The following is a 14,727-nucleotide window of genomic DNA, read 5'->3' as shown; positions in this document are numbered from 1 at the left end:
TTAGTTGTTCACTAGGAAGATGATGCCTAGTTCAGAGGGGTTCCTTTTAGAGGGTTCCAAGGTGGTTATAAAAACATCCTGAACCTAAGGTGCAAGAGGTGAACTTGACTTACTGTTGTTCCCAGGAATTGGTCTGTTTCCTTGCTTTGCTTCATTTTGCATAAAACTCAACTCTGACAGGACATGAAACATCCACATTTAATTTGACTCAATTCTCAGAGAGACACAAATACTATTCAGTTGGAAATAGAAAGTTAGTTACAGATATGGTCTACTAATTCCTAATCATTGCCAAATCTCAGGAATTTCCGACGGCCATATTTGTTACAAAAGAATGGCTGCATAAAGAACTACAAAGAAAATAAAGATGCCATAGTGTTTTCTAAGGCCCTTTGGAATGATGGGCGTTTCTCCGTAATGTATTTGCTCTCAGCTGAATATAACGATCCATGCTTAGGTTATGCCTACAGTCCTTGCTGTGACTGTCTGTTGTCCCTTCCTTGTGGCTGAAGAAATGGCATCTAAGGAAAGTATTCTGCTTGATGTTTTCTGACAGCCCACGCTTTCCCTGTGCAGCTCTGGCCTGGCTCCTGTGACAGACGCTGTTGCTGTGCTGCTTGCTAAGGCCACAGATACTTAAGTCAGCCTCTTAGTCCTGGGCCTCTGCCCAGCTTCTCACACTTTACCACTCCCGCCTCAGGTGTCCATGGTGCCATCACCTAGCTCTTTCTCACCTCGGGCTCTTCTGTGTAAGTCTCCTCCCGCTCTCCACTCAGCACTGATCCTACCAGATCAGATCTCTGTGCTGATCTCTTTACTCACCAGGTGACCTCATCCTGAGCTTGGCTACAGCCACAGCTGGCCAGGAATTCCTGGCTGAACTGACCCAGAGCTGCAGTCCTACATATTTTCATGTCACAGACGCTAGCTAGCTCTTCTTCCAGCCCTCCTCTCCTTGACATTGGATTCACCAGCCTCTCGGGCCACACAGACTCTGGGGTGTCATTCCTGGCTCCCGTCCGTGCCTCTGACATCGGCCAGGCATAGTGCTCTAACTTTAACCCTCCTCTGGTCTCCGCAGACCTAGTCCTGGCTGCCTTCATTTCTTTCTCAGTTGTTTCAGACTCCCACTCTCCCCTTTTCCCTCTACTCTATTCTGTTCTCTCAAGCCATCCTTTAAAAATGCTTATCTGGCCATATTTGGTGTTGTATAACCTTCAATCCCAGCGATGGGGAAGCAATCAGTCCAGTCTCTGAGTTTGAGGCCAGCCTGGTATACATACAGAGTTCCAGGCCAGCCAGGGCTATAGAGAGTTTCTCAAAAACAAACCAACAAACAACCCCCCCCCCAATCAATATGGAGCCTGCAAATGGCTTAGAAGTAAAGCTGCATGCTACACAAACTGGACATCTGAGTTTGATTCCTGGGACCCATTGGGTAGAAAGAGAAGACCCACAGTGGAAGGAAAGAACAGACTCCTGTAAGTTGTGTGTGTGAGGACAAGCATGCACTTACGAGTAAAAAAAACTAAATGTAAAAAATAATTTTAATGAAAATCTGGAAATGCCCTTCCCCTTATAAAGCTCTTAGCTCTGAATTATACCCTTTAAAGGCACAGATTTTATTATTCATACATTTCATATCAGTTCTTTATAAAAGCAACGTAGAGGTGGGCAGTGATGGCTCATGCACGCCTTTAATGCCAGCACTTGGGAGGCAGAGGTAGGCGGATCTCTGTAAGTTTGAGGCCAGCCTGGTCTACAAAGCGAGTTCTAAGACAGCCAGGACTACACAGAGAAATCCTGTCTCCAAAATAATAATAATAATAATAATAATAATAATAATAATAATAATAAAAACAACTATTTAAAAGCAAATAGAACTATAGCCTGAATTGAGAAGGCTCCCATGACCAGCCTGGCTTCTCTTTGCCCCGCTCTGCTGCCCACACTCCCACCTCCAGAGGCCACACTCTTCCCCCACCTGCCCGCCTCCCCTCTCCCTAGTCTTACACCTAGGCCAACACCTCTTTGTCCTTCAGGCCTCAGCTTGGGATGACATTTTTCCAGAAAGCCTTTCCTGGTCCCCACAGAAGGTGACTTACCTGGTATTGTTGCCCTATGTCAGTTCCTATCTCACTCATGTAGCATTGATCTCATATCTGTTCATTCTTGCAGATTTTTGTTGATGGCTGCTCTGGGCTAGGTGCTGAGTGTTGAGTAGCAAGTGAGAAATATTTTCTCTATTTTCTTAAGCTCTAAGAAGAGAGAAAGGTGGACAGGAAACTATACTATGAAGGAGCTGATGATGTAGTTCAATGATAGAGTGCTTATCTTGCATGGGTAGTAAAAGCCCTGAGTTCAAATCCCAAGCACTGCATTAAAACCTGGTATAATAGTACATACTTGTAATCCAGCACTGGGGCGGTAGAGACGAGGAGCAGAAGTTCACGGTTCAGGGTGATGGCTCACAGGCGAGTGTTTACTGAGCAGCCTGCTGGCCTAGATTCAGTCTCCAGAATTCATGAGAAGAATTCTCTGATCAGAGATCCACCTGCCTTGGCCTCCCAAGTGATGGGATTAAAGGCATGTACCCCCATTGCCTGACTGTATTTTCCAAAAACAGACATAGTAATTGTGGTGGTTTGAGTGAAAATGGCCTACATAAGCCCATAGGGAGTTGTGCTTTGGCCTTGTAGAAGTAAGTGTGGCTTTGTTGGAGGAAGTTTGTCACTGTAGGGTGGGCTTAAGGTTTCAGAAGCTCAATGCAGGCCCAGTATCACTCTCTTCCTGCTGCCTGTGGATACAGATGAAGAACTCTTGGCTACCTCTCCAGCACCATGTCTGCCTGCATGCTGCCATGCACCCTGACAATAATGGACTAAACCTCTGAACTGTAAGCCAGTCCTCAATTAAGTATTTCCCTTGCTGTGGGTGCTGGAGAGATGGCTCAACAATTAAGAGCACTGGCTGCTCTTCCATGTCACATGGCAGCTCACAATTGTCTGTAACTCCAGTTCCAGGGGATCTGGCCCTCATACTAATGTACATAAAATAAAATTTAAGCAAAGAAAAGGAAGAGTTGCCGTGGTCATGGTGTCTCTTCACAGCAGTAAAAACTCGAGGACCCCGCATGTTCTTCTGGTCATTGATTTTAGTTCTTGAGATGGTCTCATATAACTCAGGACTACTTTGTACTCACTAGCTGTGCTTAGCCTTGACCTCCTTATCGTCCTGACTCCACTTTCCAGGTTCCAAGCTAGCAGATCTGCACCTCATGCCCAGTTCATATATTCTTACAATGTCATATAGACACTCTCACTGCAAGATAAGGTCCTCTTCCCTCCCCTTGAATCTGAATCTGAAGGAATAAGATCCATCTTCACTCTGGTTCTTTGGAGGCTCACTCTCTTGGAACCCAGCGCTGACGCAGTGAGGAAGCCTCCCCCACTAGGCTTATGTGGAGAAGCATATGAGGAAGAAAGAGGTCCCTCCTTTGGGGTTGGAATGCAGCTCGGTGGAAGAGAAATTGCCTGGAATGTTGGAGGCCACAGCACTGAATAAAAAATTAAGAAAATGGATCCTCCAGTTTCCAGAAATCCACCAAGTTCATATATTAGGATATAGAAATGTGCTATCCTACTTAATTCTGCCTGAACTGCAGACCTATTAGCAAAGTAAGTGATGGAGGTTGGTAAGGTGCTCCAGATAGGGATGGTTTGCTAAAGCAGCAGGCCAGTGTTTGCCATGCAGTGGGGTGGTACCACTCAGTGTCTAGGGATGGACCCCAAACTGCTTCAGTTCAGTGCCCAACCAGCTCTGCCGGTCGTGAGTTGTATGGCCTTTAAAAAGTTACTGCATCTCAGCGCTTCAACGGCACGCCATCAGTATGGTCAAAAAACTGGACGGCGTGATGGCGCACACCTTAGCACAGAGTTCCAAGCCAGCCAGGGCTACACAGTGAGATTCTGTCTCAAAAAACAAATAGAATTTATTTTTAAATTTTAAATTTATTGAAAGCATGTTATTAAATGCAGAGAAAAATTCATAAGTAAATTTGCTCTCATGTATGTGTACATGTATGTATGTATAACTTTAGTTCTGTCTCAGATGATTGTGCTGGGCACAGTGGCTCAGACCTATAATTCTAGCCCTGAGGTGCGGGGATGGAAGCCAGAGGATCAGGGGTTCAAACCCTGCTTCAGTTGCACAATAAGTTCTGGGCCAGCTGGGCTACATAAGACTCTAGCTCAAAAAACCAAAACTATCCAGTGATCTTTTGGGGCTGGTGAGATGGCTTACCAGGTAAAGGTGCATGCTGCCAAATCTGAGTATCTGCCAGGATCCCCAGGACCCACATGCAGGTTGACCTCAGTCATGCACATGTGTGTTGTTACATGTACAAACCCATATCTATACCTAGGCATTTCACAGATAAAAATGTAATACAACTTTCAAAAGACAAATGATGTTTTCTTACTTATTCACCCCACTAGAGTGTAAGCCCAAATAAAGTGAGAATATTTGCCTATCCATTGCTGTGACCCTGGAACCAGACATAGAGTGCAAGTTAATTTTGTTAACAAAGGGATGAATAGTACAATGTTGGTAAATGGAAGATTTCATTGGTTCCTATACAGTATCTGTTCTTTTGTTTGGGTTTCATAAAATACTGTCCCAGATTCTTGGCACCTATGTAATGTAATTCATTTCCCTTAAATAAAACCTAGCCTGATGTCTGGGCTAGATGGCTCATGCCTTTGTTGTTGTTGTTGTTTTTGTTTTTTTAGACAGGGTTTCTCTGTGTAACAGCCCTCGTTTTCCTGGAACTAGCTCTGTAGATCAGGCTGGCCTAGAACTCACAGAGATTCAACTACATCTGCCTCCCGAGTTCTGGGATTAAAGGCGTGCTCCACCACAGCCCGGCTGCTTGATAGCTCATGACTTTAATTCCAACATTCAGGAAGCACAGTTGAGAGGGCCTTTATGAGTCAAGGCCAGCCTGGTATATACATAGAGAGTTCCAGGACAGCCAGAGCTACACAGTGAGAACCTGTCTCAAAAACAAAGAAGGAAAACAAAACAATAGCAACAAAACTCCAAACTAAAGGTTTGCTAAAAATGTTGAAATTTTTGCCTTCATGTAGGCACTGTCCTTCCTCCTGTCCCCCACTGCCTGAAATGCAGGCTAGAAAGAGCAGCCAGAAAGCTGGTGAGCGTGAGGGTTACCAGGGGAAAGGACACTTTTGTGACTCTGTAATCTATGGAGTCATGTTTCACTGATGCATACATCAGGTTATGTGGATAAAATGAAATCTTTGTAGTTAGTTTTGTTACATGCAGCCAAGTACTGTGGTTATTAGGATTAATATTTCCCCTTTAGACTGACATCTTCTGTACTGCTCAGTAGAAGGGTCAGGACAGTCTGTCAGTGTGCGTGTCCCTTACCACCCAGATCTCAGTGGCAGAGATTAGGTAGAAAGGGACACTTGACTCGGGTTCACATACTCTTAAAAGTGGGAGTTGTGTGTAACTTCATTCTTTATAAATGTTTTCAATTTATTTTTTTTATTTTGTATGTATGAGTGCTTTTCCTGCATGTATGTATGTGCACCACCTGTGTGCCTACCTAGTACCTCAGAGGCCAGGCCAGAGCATCCAGTCCCTGGGAGTTCTGGATGGTTGTGAACTACTGTACGGGGTACTAGGAATTGAACCTGGGTTTACTGCAAGAGCAATAAGTCCTCTAAACTGCTGAGCCATCTCTTCCTCCTCATACTATTCCTTATTGAAATAAGCATTTATGTGTCAAAATTCTGTCAGTCATTGTATGGTTACTGAGGATAGAGGGATGATTTAGGTGACAGCGGAGTTCCCATGATACAATGGCTCTCAGAGGGCACTAGAGGGCGCTGCTCTGGGCAAGGAAGAGACCTGATTCTAGCTGACTTAACATCCTGTTCCTCATCTGCCTGCTTTATCCCAATCCCACTTTCATGGTCTCCCCTCACTTATTCACACATCAGCTTGTTTGTTAACAGCGGAGTGTTCATCTCCAAGGTTCCAAACACTGCTTTCTTGCCCTCAGCATGACTTCCTGCTGACCTGTCATAAAGTGGCTGCTCTCCTAACAGCAACACAACGGTGTGCACTTCACAGAGTCAGCTCTAGAGCTAGAAGCATCAACCTTAGCCAGATGTCATGCATGACTGGGGCCGCATAGTCTCCAGCATAAAAGAGCTACAAGACATAGCCAGGTCAAAAACTGTAGGATAACAGTGAAATACCTGAGACCAGTCATTAACTCCAAATATTAACACTTTGAAACTCTCTGCCGTGGGAACACAGTAATTGTGATATGGGTTGATGCAGATCATTAAGACTGATGCCAGGCTGCCACTTTGTTAGCTACATTTGAGACTTTTAAAGTTTTGTTATTTGTGTATGAGTGTAGCTCCTATTATAGGTAGGGGTTTAGGCGCTCTGGGGAATCTGATGGAAATTACACATACACACATATTTAGAAAGTTTCAAGAGGCCCAGGTGACTTGTCACGAGGTAGAACCCTTCTATACAATAGTTGATATCTTACCTACAAGGAAGGTCAGCCACTCTTCACATTCTTTCACCCCACCTCCTTCCACACACACAAAATCAGTCACCACGAAAGGGCTTGTACCCTACACCTGTGTTCTGTTGCTTTCTAGATCTCAGCTTGAAGCATTAGTCACATATGCCTCATGTCAAATGTCTTGTTCTCCTAGAGCAAGAAAGAAGCTACTGGAAAGCCTGTAACAAAGTAATTAACAAGTACTAATAAGTGAAGACAGCTCACTTGTCTACCTTATCCGGTTGCCACTTCAATGGTCTCCCCTCACTCTGCACCATCGTTCCTAGGGCACCTCTAGTGCCACGGAAACACCCAGCTGGGTGCTCTGGCTGTCTTGTTTTGTCATCGTGACACGGCTAGAATTACTGAGGGAGAGGAGCCTGAGTTTAGAAAATGCCACAGGCAAGTCCGTAGGACATTTTGTAATGAATAATGATGTTGGAGGCCCCAGTCCACTGGGACAGTGGTCCTGAGTTGTATAAAAAAGCTGGCTTGCAGGTGGTGGTGGTGCACGCCTTTAATCCCAACATTTGGGAGGTAGAAGCAGGCAGATCTCGTGAGTTTGAGGCCAGCCTGGTCTACAAAGCGAGTTCCAGGACAACTAGGGCTAGAGAAACCTTGTCATGCAGGGAAAAAAAAAGGCTCACAAGCCATGAGGAACAAGCCAGTAAGCAGTGCTCCTCCATGGCCTCTGCTTTAGTTCCCACCTCCACCCCCAGTTTCTAGCCCTGAGTTCCTGCCCTGGCTTCCCTTCATGATGGACTCCAGCTGTCAGCTGAAATACACCCTTTCCTCCCCAGGCTCTGTGGTCAGTGTTTATCACAGTGGTAGAGACCTAAGACACTGAGCACACTGGTACACTTCTGCAATCCCAGCACTCAGGAGGCTGAGACAGAAGGGTTGGGAGTTTGATGCCAGCCTAGATTGCATGGTGAGACAATCCCAAAGGCTGACTACTCAGTACTTCAGCCCAGCCCAGTGTCTCATGGGGGTCACTTTACCCTCCACTGGGCAGGGAAGTCCACTTACTCTCTATTCTCCTCCCCTGTGAGGGTTAAAGGGGACTAAATCTAGTCACATCACAAAGCAGGATGTGACATTCTCCTCATTCCGACATTCTACACCTCACTGCATAACACCCACCCCAACAAATGCTGCACCACTGAACTGCATCCCAAGCCCTACACACACCGACTGAAGTCCACTGCTCATCTCATCCCATAAACCTTTGGAGATTTCTGTGTGTGCAGTTGCTTTGCCTACACCACATGCGTGCAGGGCTGAAGCAGACAGGTGTCAGATCCCTAGATCCAGACACCGGAGTGACAAGATGGTTGTTAGCCACCAGGTGGGTGCTAGGAATGGAATCCTGGTCCTCTAGAAGAGCAGTGTTCTTAACCACTGAGTCATCTGCCCCATTAGTGACTCCCTTTATTTTTATTTGTTTTTTTAAGTTATTTATTATTTTGTATACAATATTCTGTCTACATGTATGCCTGCAGACCAGAAGAGGGCACCAGACCCTATTACAGATGGTTGCGAGCCACCATGTGGTTGCTGGGAATTGAACTCAGGACCTTTGATAGAGCAGGCAATGCCCTTAACCACTGAGCCATCTCTCCAACCCCTTTTATTTGTTTTTTTAGGATAGGTTTTTTTTTCTGCAAAACCACCCTGGCTGTCCAGGAACTCACTGTAGACCAGGCTGGCCTCGAAATCACATAAATAAACCTACCTCTGCCTCCCAAGTGCTGAGATTAAAGGTGTGCGCCACCGCTGCCTGCCGTATTTTTATTTTTTTGCCACAGGTTTTTTCTGTGTAACAGCCCGAGCTGTCCTGGAATTCGCTCTGTAGACCAGGCTGGCCTCAAACTCCCAGAGATCTGTCTGCTCTGCCTCTCAGTGATGGGATTAAAGGTGCATGTGTCCATTACCATAGCCCTGACTCAATACTAACTTCTTTGAAGTTGGGTTTTACAGCGCCTCTCCTTCCCTGAATCCTTAGTCATAAGAGCCACCTGGTGGCCATGGGGGAAATCACAGGTGGATTAACCTCCACGATCTCCCGTGCCGGAGTCTGCAGTCATTTTCAGTCTTGTCTGGTGAAAGGGTGGAGACTGAAGCACAGGGCTGGGCATCCTGCTAAGTTCTTAGTCCCACTTTGCCTTCAGCACCCAATGTCACACCACTAGTTCTTACAGACAGATGAATTCCTTCAGATCTGAGCTCATCCAGTCACATTTATTGAGCAGCAGCTTATGTGCTCGGTAGTGAGAATACAGCAGTGAGTGGGGTTTCTGCCAGTCATTTGCATCCATTCTACATCATTACATAGTGGTAATAAGAACACTGAAAAATGCAAGTGCTATGAAAACAACTTGGGGGGGGTGGGATAAAAAAAAAACAAAGGGAAGGAATGTTTACGATAATCAAGGTGGAAAGCAGAAGCGTGTAGTGGTGAGCTGAGAACAGTTTCTGTGTTGACTGCTGCAAGAAGAGACTTCATGATCAGGCCACCCAGGATGTGCAGAACATGGGACAAAGGGCTGCTAGGGGTGACATGTGCAAGGAAGGCAGGCCTGACTTATGTAAGGCTTCTTGAATTTAGAGCTTTATTCCAAAAGCGTGAGAACCACCCTGAAGATCTGAGGCAGAAAGATGTTTAGGTATGTGAAGGCTGAAGTGGCAATGGAAAGCTAGAAGTTCCCTACTAGCAACTGAGACAAATAAAGATGCTTATTAGACAAAAGAACAGATTCCAAAGATTTTAGGGACAGAACTGATGAGAGCTTGGACGTACAGGGAAAGGAGCATGTTTCTAACAAGTTCTGAAGTAGGCAGGTGGCTACAGCGTGAGAGACCATCCCAGGTAAAAGTAGGAGCAGGATGCTCTGGAAGAGACAAGTTTGGGCAAAATGACTGCATTCCAGATGTGCATGCCCTGAGGATGCCATGGGTGGAGCAATATAGCTCTGGTTCTCCAATAGTTTAGGACTTAAAAGAACAAACAAGAATACACAAAAATCAGTTCAGAGCTGACTAAACATTGTGACTGATTGATCCAAACAGAATATGGATTTTTAGATTGCAGGGGACTATGTGAAAGTCCTCAGCATCAGTGGATTCAGAAACCACTGAAATCAACAGGGTGGGTCCCACCTTGTTCATGCTTCCCACAGCCACCCTCTCAGAAAAAACTGCTCCCACCCAGGGTCTCATGGAGGTCACATAACCCTCTACTGGAACCTGAGGCGGAGGAAGAGGCAGTCTCTTTGACTCACTTTTGCTCACTGCTGCAGGGAAGGCCACTCTTCTCTTATTTTTTTTGCTTGTTTGTGGGGTTTTGTTTGTTTTTTTGTTTGTTCGTTTGTTTGTTTTGTTTTGTTTTTGAAACAGTTTTACTGTGTAACAGCTCTGGCTGTCCTAGAACTAACTCTGTAGACCAGGCTGGCCTTGAACTCTTGAGATCTGCCTGCCTCTGCCTTCCCAGTGCTAGGATTAAAGCCACTGTGCCTGGTTCAATTTATCAGTTATTCTTAATTCCCCTCGCCTGCTAGGGATAGAGAACCAAATCTAGCCAGTCACCAGGAGAGTTGTCTGCCTCCCTTAGCTCTCATCTCTCTGACCCCATCAAGCCCCCTCATCGTCTTACAAAGTCAGCCTTCTCTTCCTTGCCTTCCATTAATGTGAAAGGAAAGTGGAAACATGCTCCCCTTTGCACCCCTCACTACAATGTTCTGATCTACGGGCTGTTTTTCCATTCTGGTTTTTTCTGGAGTCAGTAAATATCTATTTTTTTTTTTTTTTTGGTTTTTGTTGGTTTTTTTTGTTTGTTTGTTTTGTTTTGTTTGGTTTTTTGAGACAGGGTTTCCCTGTAGTTTCTAGAGCCTGTCCTGGAACTAGCTCTTGTAGACCAGGCTGGCCTCGAACAGAGATCCGCCTGCCTCTGCCTTCCGAGTGCTGGGATTAAAGGCGTGCGCCACCACCACCCGGCAGTAAATATCTATCTTGTTGCCCCAGACAGTCAGAAAGTGCTATAATATTAACAAAGAAGCAGCCTCAGTAGCTAATGCTTGGCTGAAATTCGGCCTCCCTGCCTCTATCCGTAGAGTGCTCTGCTAGTCAACTCCCTTCAAACAGAGTTAATGCTGACTACACAATAAGCTACATTTCCCCATTGTGCAACAATCACAGGACAAGCTCACATTTCAAACACATGGGTTGAGAGTAGCCATTAGAAATGTTAGCATTAAGTGAGGCTACGGAGAATATCCCTTTACACGGAAAAAAGCCTGACTTTCAAAGTTGGGCAGGCCTGGATTCGCACTGTGGCTCTTCGGTTACTAATGTGGTTTTGTGCTCCTGAACCTTCTAAACTAAGGAAATAGCATTGCCAGTATTCACCTTCTAGGATAGTGTATTAAAAAGCATAAAACTCTCAGCATAATTTCTATCCTGAATGAACTGACAGCCATTCACTTTTCCTGTGCTGTCAACAGCTAACCACCTTTAGAAAGGGAATCAACCACACCAACCATAGTTGGTGATAGGAATTTCTGGATGCTGCCTCTGTAAATCCCATCTTCCAGCAAACATCTCATTCTCATCTTTGCCAAAAAAAATCTTCCATCCTTTCATGCCCATGTGTTTTCTCTTACTATCAGAGTTCTGCCTGAGCTCCACCTCCTCTGCACATTCCGCACTGAGAGACTGTGGCTCTCTTCCTATTGTCTCTAAGAATTCATTCTCCTCTAGTATTCCTCCCACCAATATTCTCTGAGCACATCATAGAGGAGCTAGGGATAAGGGCCCTTACATTGCAGAAAGAACCACAGGTCAGCTCCCAGAGGGTAGCAGAGGTCTAGGCCCAGGCCTCACAGAGCCAAACCTCTTTTTCTCAAGGCACAGAAAGAGGCAAACTCAAACATGGCTTGAGTTACATGCACACACATCTCCTATAGCTCTGTGAGGTCATCATTGAAGTAGAGCAGTATTGCAGGTGTGTGAAGTGTGCCATCCATATTAAGATAGTCAAACTCGTCTTCTTCATCCCGGATCCCATTCTCTTCCAGGGTATGATCCATGTTCAGATTCTTCCCATCATATTTCCATGTGTAGCTGGCAGCATGTGCATTATAGGGGAGATAGCGGTGTAGGATTTCCCACATTGATTCCAGAGCCCCCACCTAAAGAACACAGAATTATTCACTTCTAGAATTCTGTATGGAACATAACACATACTCTCCAAAGGCCAGGAGAAGGACCCTTATGCCTAGCTCCTTTAGGATTTGTTCTAAGGAAACTAGAGAGAACACCAGGAGTCAATCAGTCCCCCAAAATGAGAGAGCTTGGATCAGAGTGCCTCCATTAGCAGACAGCACCCTTCAGACACTGCAAAGTCCCAGAGAAGCAAAGTTGAAGCTCCAGCATACAACCAAGAAGACACCAGAATCCTATCACTTCTAACAAACAAATGACTCCATAGAGTCAAAGCCAGTGTCCCTCACTGGCGACTGAGCAGACCAAAAGTCCGACTGCTGTAACAGCATACCTACCCTTCGAAGGACCACCATCATAAGATGCTGGCCTGGACCTATAAGGAGACTGTAGTAGCTGTAATCCAAACATACTCCTAGAATTGCCAACCCTGGGAACCTGGGTCATTTGCTTTCCTCTGTTATGGTAATGTAAAGGAAGAAAACACAGCTTCCAGAAATGATTTCTGGTTCCCACTTAGCCTGTCCCCAGGCACCGGGTCTCACCTGCAGTGTGTGCTCCTGCGACGTAAGAGTGTTGATGATACGAATGTTCCGGGTCTTGGCAGACAGCCGCCCCACCTGGTAATTCGACCCCTTCCACCAGGGCTTCCCGAAATCATTGGCCCAGTCTGAACGAGGCAGAGGAGGTGGGACGTGCACGAAACGGCCCCGCGGGGTGCGGTATCTCAAGCAACCAGTCAGCGGATCTATGTGCTTGCGAATCTTTAAAAAGCGAGGGTTTAGAGAGGAGGATAGGAGCCGTCACTATGTCGGGTTCTGGTTATTCCCGCCGTCCCTTTCCTATCCCCGCTCTCCAGCGCCGCTTCCACCAACCCCACATTCCAACAGAACTTACGTCTCTGGTCTTTGGATCAAACCAGTGGCTAATGTCCTGGCCTGCAACTTCCAGGATGGGTTTCAGCAGTAGGTTCCCTGAAAAGGAACAGCGGCCGTCAAAGGCCAGTCACTTAAGCGCCAAAACCTGCTCCCCAGCCCTTCTTCCCTCACGTGTGCCCCTTACCTTTAAACTCCTTTGCAAGCGGCGTTAGATTGTACACAAATCCCAGGTAAGACACCCACAGGTCTTCGGGCTGGTTGTGTTCCGCTACTTCCGACGGCGTGAAGTACCGACGGTTAAAATAGTCAAAGTCTGGCCCGGCCACTAGGCCCCGGCGCGGCATGGCTCCTGTTCTATAAGAAGCACCAGCTCTCTAAGACTACTTCCTCGCTCCTCAGCAGTCTTACAACTATCAGCTTAGAGAGAGCAGCCTGGAGTGCGTTTGTCGCTAACATGGAAACCATTGTCCTTTTCCGGCCACCGTCCACTGAGGTTAAACCCTGCGTCAGCAGGGCGGGGCTTGGGCTGCCTGTGTTCACCGGAAACATTCTTGATTCCGGCACCGAGCCTGTTGAGTTTCTTATTAGAGAACATGAAGATCCGATTGGTATCGGAGTCTAGGCTACATAAATTACTTAGACGGTAGGGAGACCAGACTAGAGGCGTTTCAAATTTCAGGCATTTCTAAAGGATGGTTAAGAAGTTGCAGACAACGTTCTCGCGATATTCTTGAAATAACCTAGTAGGCGTCTATAAGCCCGGGTTGAAATAAAATCTCGCGAGATCTCTGGAGTGGCGGATCGGGAGACGGCGGAGTAGTTGTGATCTCACGAAAGGGAAGAGCTTGGGAGCACTCGCGAGATCTAAATACCCGACCCAAAAACGCTCTTAGGAAGTTTAAGGCCCAGAGGAGGTCCTAGGGCCAATGGCCGGAGCTGGGCCAACCATGCTGCTACGAGAGGAGAATGGCTGTTGCAGTCGGCGTCAGAGCAGCTCCAGCGCCGGGGTTAGCGTGGGCGCGGGTTCTGGAGGAGCAGTCGGGCCGAGACATCGGGCGGGGAAGGGAACAGGGTGGAAAGGAGAAAAGAGAACTGCAGTTCCCAGCAGCCCATGCGGCACCACCTGGAGCCCGGGGGCTGCTGGGAGCTGTGGTTCTACGGGCGTGCAGCCGAGCCTGTGCGCGCCTGAATTCGTGTCCTGCCCTAGCAGGACTCTGACGGGGAACAGGAGGACTCTCCGGCTGCGCGTGCCCGTCAGCAACTAGAGGCATTGCTCAACAAGACCATGCGCATTCGTATGACAGATGGAAGGACACTAGTCGGCTGCTTCCTGTGCACCGATCGCGACTGTAATGTCATCCTGGGCTCTGCGCAGGAGTTCCTCAAGCCGTCTGGTCAGTGTCCAGGGAATACACACCTCCTCGGGAATGCGGCGTAAACTCACCGCCAGGCTTTCTCTAGCGGTCCTTACTGCACCCCTCGTATTCCGAGGCGAGACCGATGCTTGCCTGCCGTTCTGATGCTCTGACCTTTTTTTCCAGATTCATTTTCTGCGGGAGAACCCCGTGTGCTGGGTCTGGCCATGGTACCAGGACATCACATCGTTTCTATTGAAGTCCAAAGAGAGAGCCTGGCGGGGGCCCCGTATCTCTGACCACATCGCACTTCTCTGAGACCATTAAACCCTATGACCAAAGTGGCCCGTGTCTGTGTGTAGGCCCGATGTCAGGGCAGCAATAACCCTTAGAGGTTTATCTGAGTTCAGGATCTTCCTCAACCCGCCCTCTCAACCTAATGCCCAGGAAGTACCAAGATCTCCCTCAAGTGAAGAGTTTTAAGGCAACAAGCCCTAGGGTGGGCCCCTCCATCTTCCCTCCCACGCTGCTGCTTCAGATTGTAGCGGGAGGGGGTGTCATCCTGCTCCGGAAGACCCATTGTTTCCCACCCCGGCCTGGCAACACTTAGTTCCTTTAAGCTGGGGTCAGAGAACGGGCTCGGGTCCCTAAGGGGAGCTGGGTAAGC

The 14,727-nt window shown here is 47.1% G+C and overlaps 2 protein-coding genes across 2 annotated transcripts; one reads left to right on the top strand and one right to left on the bottom strand.

Moving 5' to 3' along the window:
* Positions 1–8,832: 8,832 nt before the first annotated feature.
* LOC119811178 (cytochrome b5 domain-containing protein 1) lies at positions 8,833–13,459 on the bottom strand. Its single transcript, XM_038324817.1, has 4 exons — positions 12,890–13,459; positions 12,725–12,801; positions 12,373–12,591; positions 8,833–11,796 (listed from the first exon to the last, which is right to left on the bottom strand). The coding sequence occupies exons 1-4, from the start codon at positions 13,047–13,049 to the stop codon at positions 11,566–11,568; spliced, it is 687 nt and encodes a 228-aa protein (XP_038180745.1). The 5' UTR covers positions 13,050–13,459; the 3' UTR covers positions 8,833–11,565.
* Positions 13,277–14,401, top strand: Naa38 (N-alpha-acetyltransferase 38, NatC auxiliary subunit). Its single transcript, XM_038324819.2, has 3 exons — positions 13,277–13,712; positions 13,916–14,099; positions 14,247–14,401. Exons 1-3 carry the CDS (start codon positions 13,632–13,634, stop codon positions 14,357–14,359), a joined length of 378 nt encoding a protein of 125 aa, XP_038180747.1. The 5' UTR covers positions 13,277–13,631; the 3' UTR covers positions 14,360–14,401.
* The last annotated feature ends 326 nt before the right edge of the window (positions 14,402–14,727 follow it).

The sequence above is a fragment of the Arvicola amphibius genome, chromosome 4, assembly GCF_903992535.2.
Source record: "Arvicola amphibius chromosome 4, mArvAmp1.2, whole genome shotgun sequence".
Lineage (NCBI taxonomy): Eukaryota > Metazoa > Chordata > Mammalia > Rodentia > Cricetidae > Arvicola > Arvicola amphibius.
This window is presented reverse-complemented; position numbering and strand designations above follow the sequence as displayed.

Bases quoted from the DNA above. Each gene is read 5' to 3' on its own strand.
- LOC119811178 (XM_038324817.1), bottom strand. From the start codon at position 13,049: ATGCCGCGCCGGGGCCTAGTGGCCGGGCCAGACTTTGACTATTTTAAC. The intron at 12,802-12,889 runs GTAAGGGGCACA...GTTCCTTTTCAG, and splicing joins GCTTGCAAAGGAGTTTAAAG to GGAACCTACTGCTGAAACCC. The intron at 11,797-12,372 runs GTGAGACCCGGT...TGTGTTCTTTAG, and splicing joins CGCAGGAGCACACACTGCAG to GTGGGGGCTCTGGAATCAAT.
- Naa38 (XM_038324819.2), top strand. From the start codon at position 13,632: ATGGCCGGAGCTGGGCCAACCATGCTGCTACGAGAGGAGAATGGCTGT. The intron at 13,713-13,915 runs GTTAGCGTGGGC...CTGCCCTAGCAG, and splicing joins AGAGCAGCTCCAGCGCCGGG to GACTCTGACGGGGAACAGGA. The intron at 14,100-14,246 runs GTCAGTGTCCAG...CTTTTTTTCCAG, and splicing joins GGAGTTCCTCAAGCCGTCTG to ATTCATTTTCTGCGGGAGAA.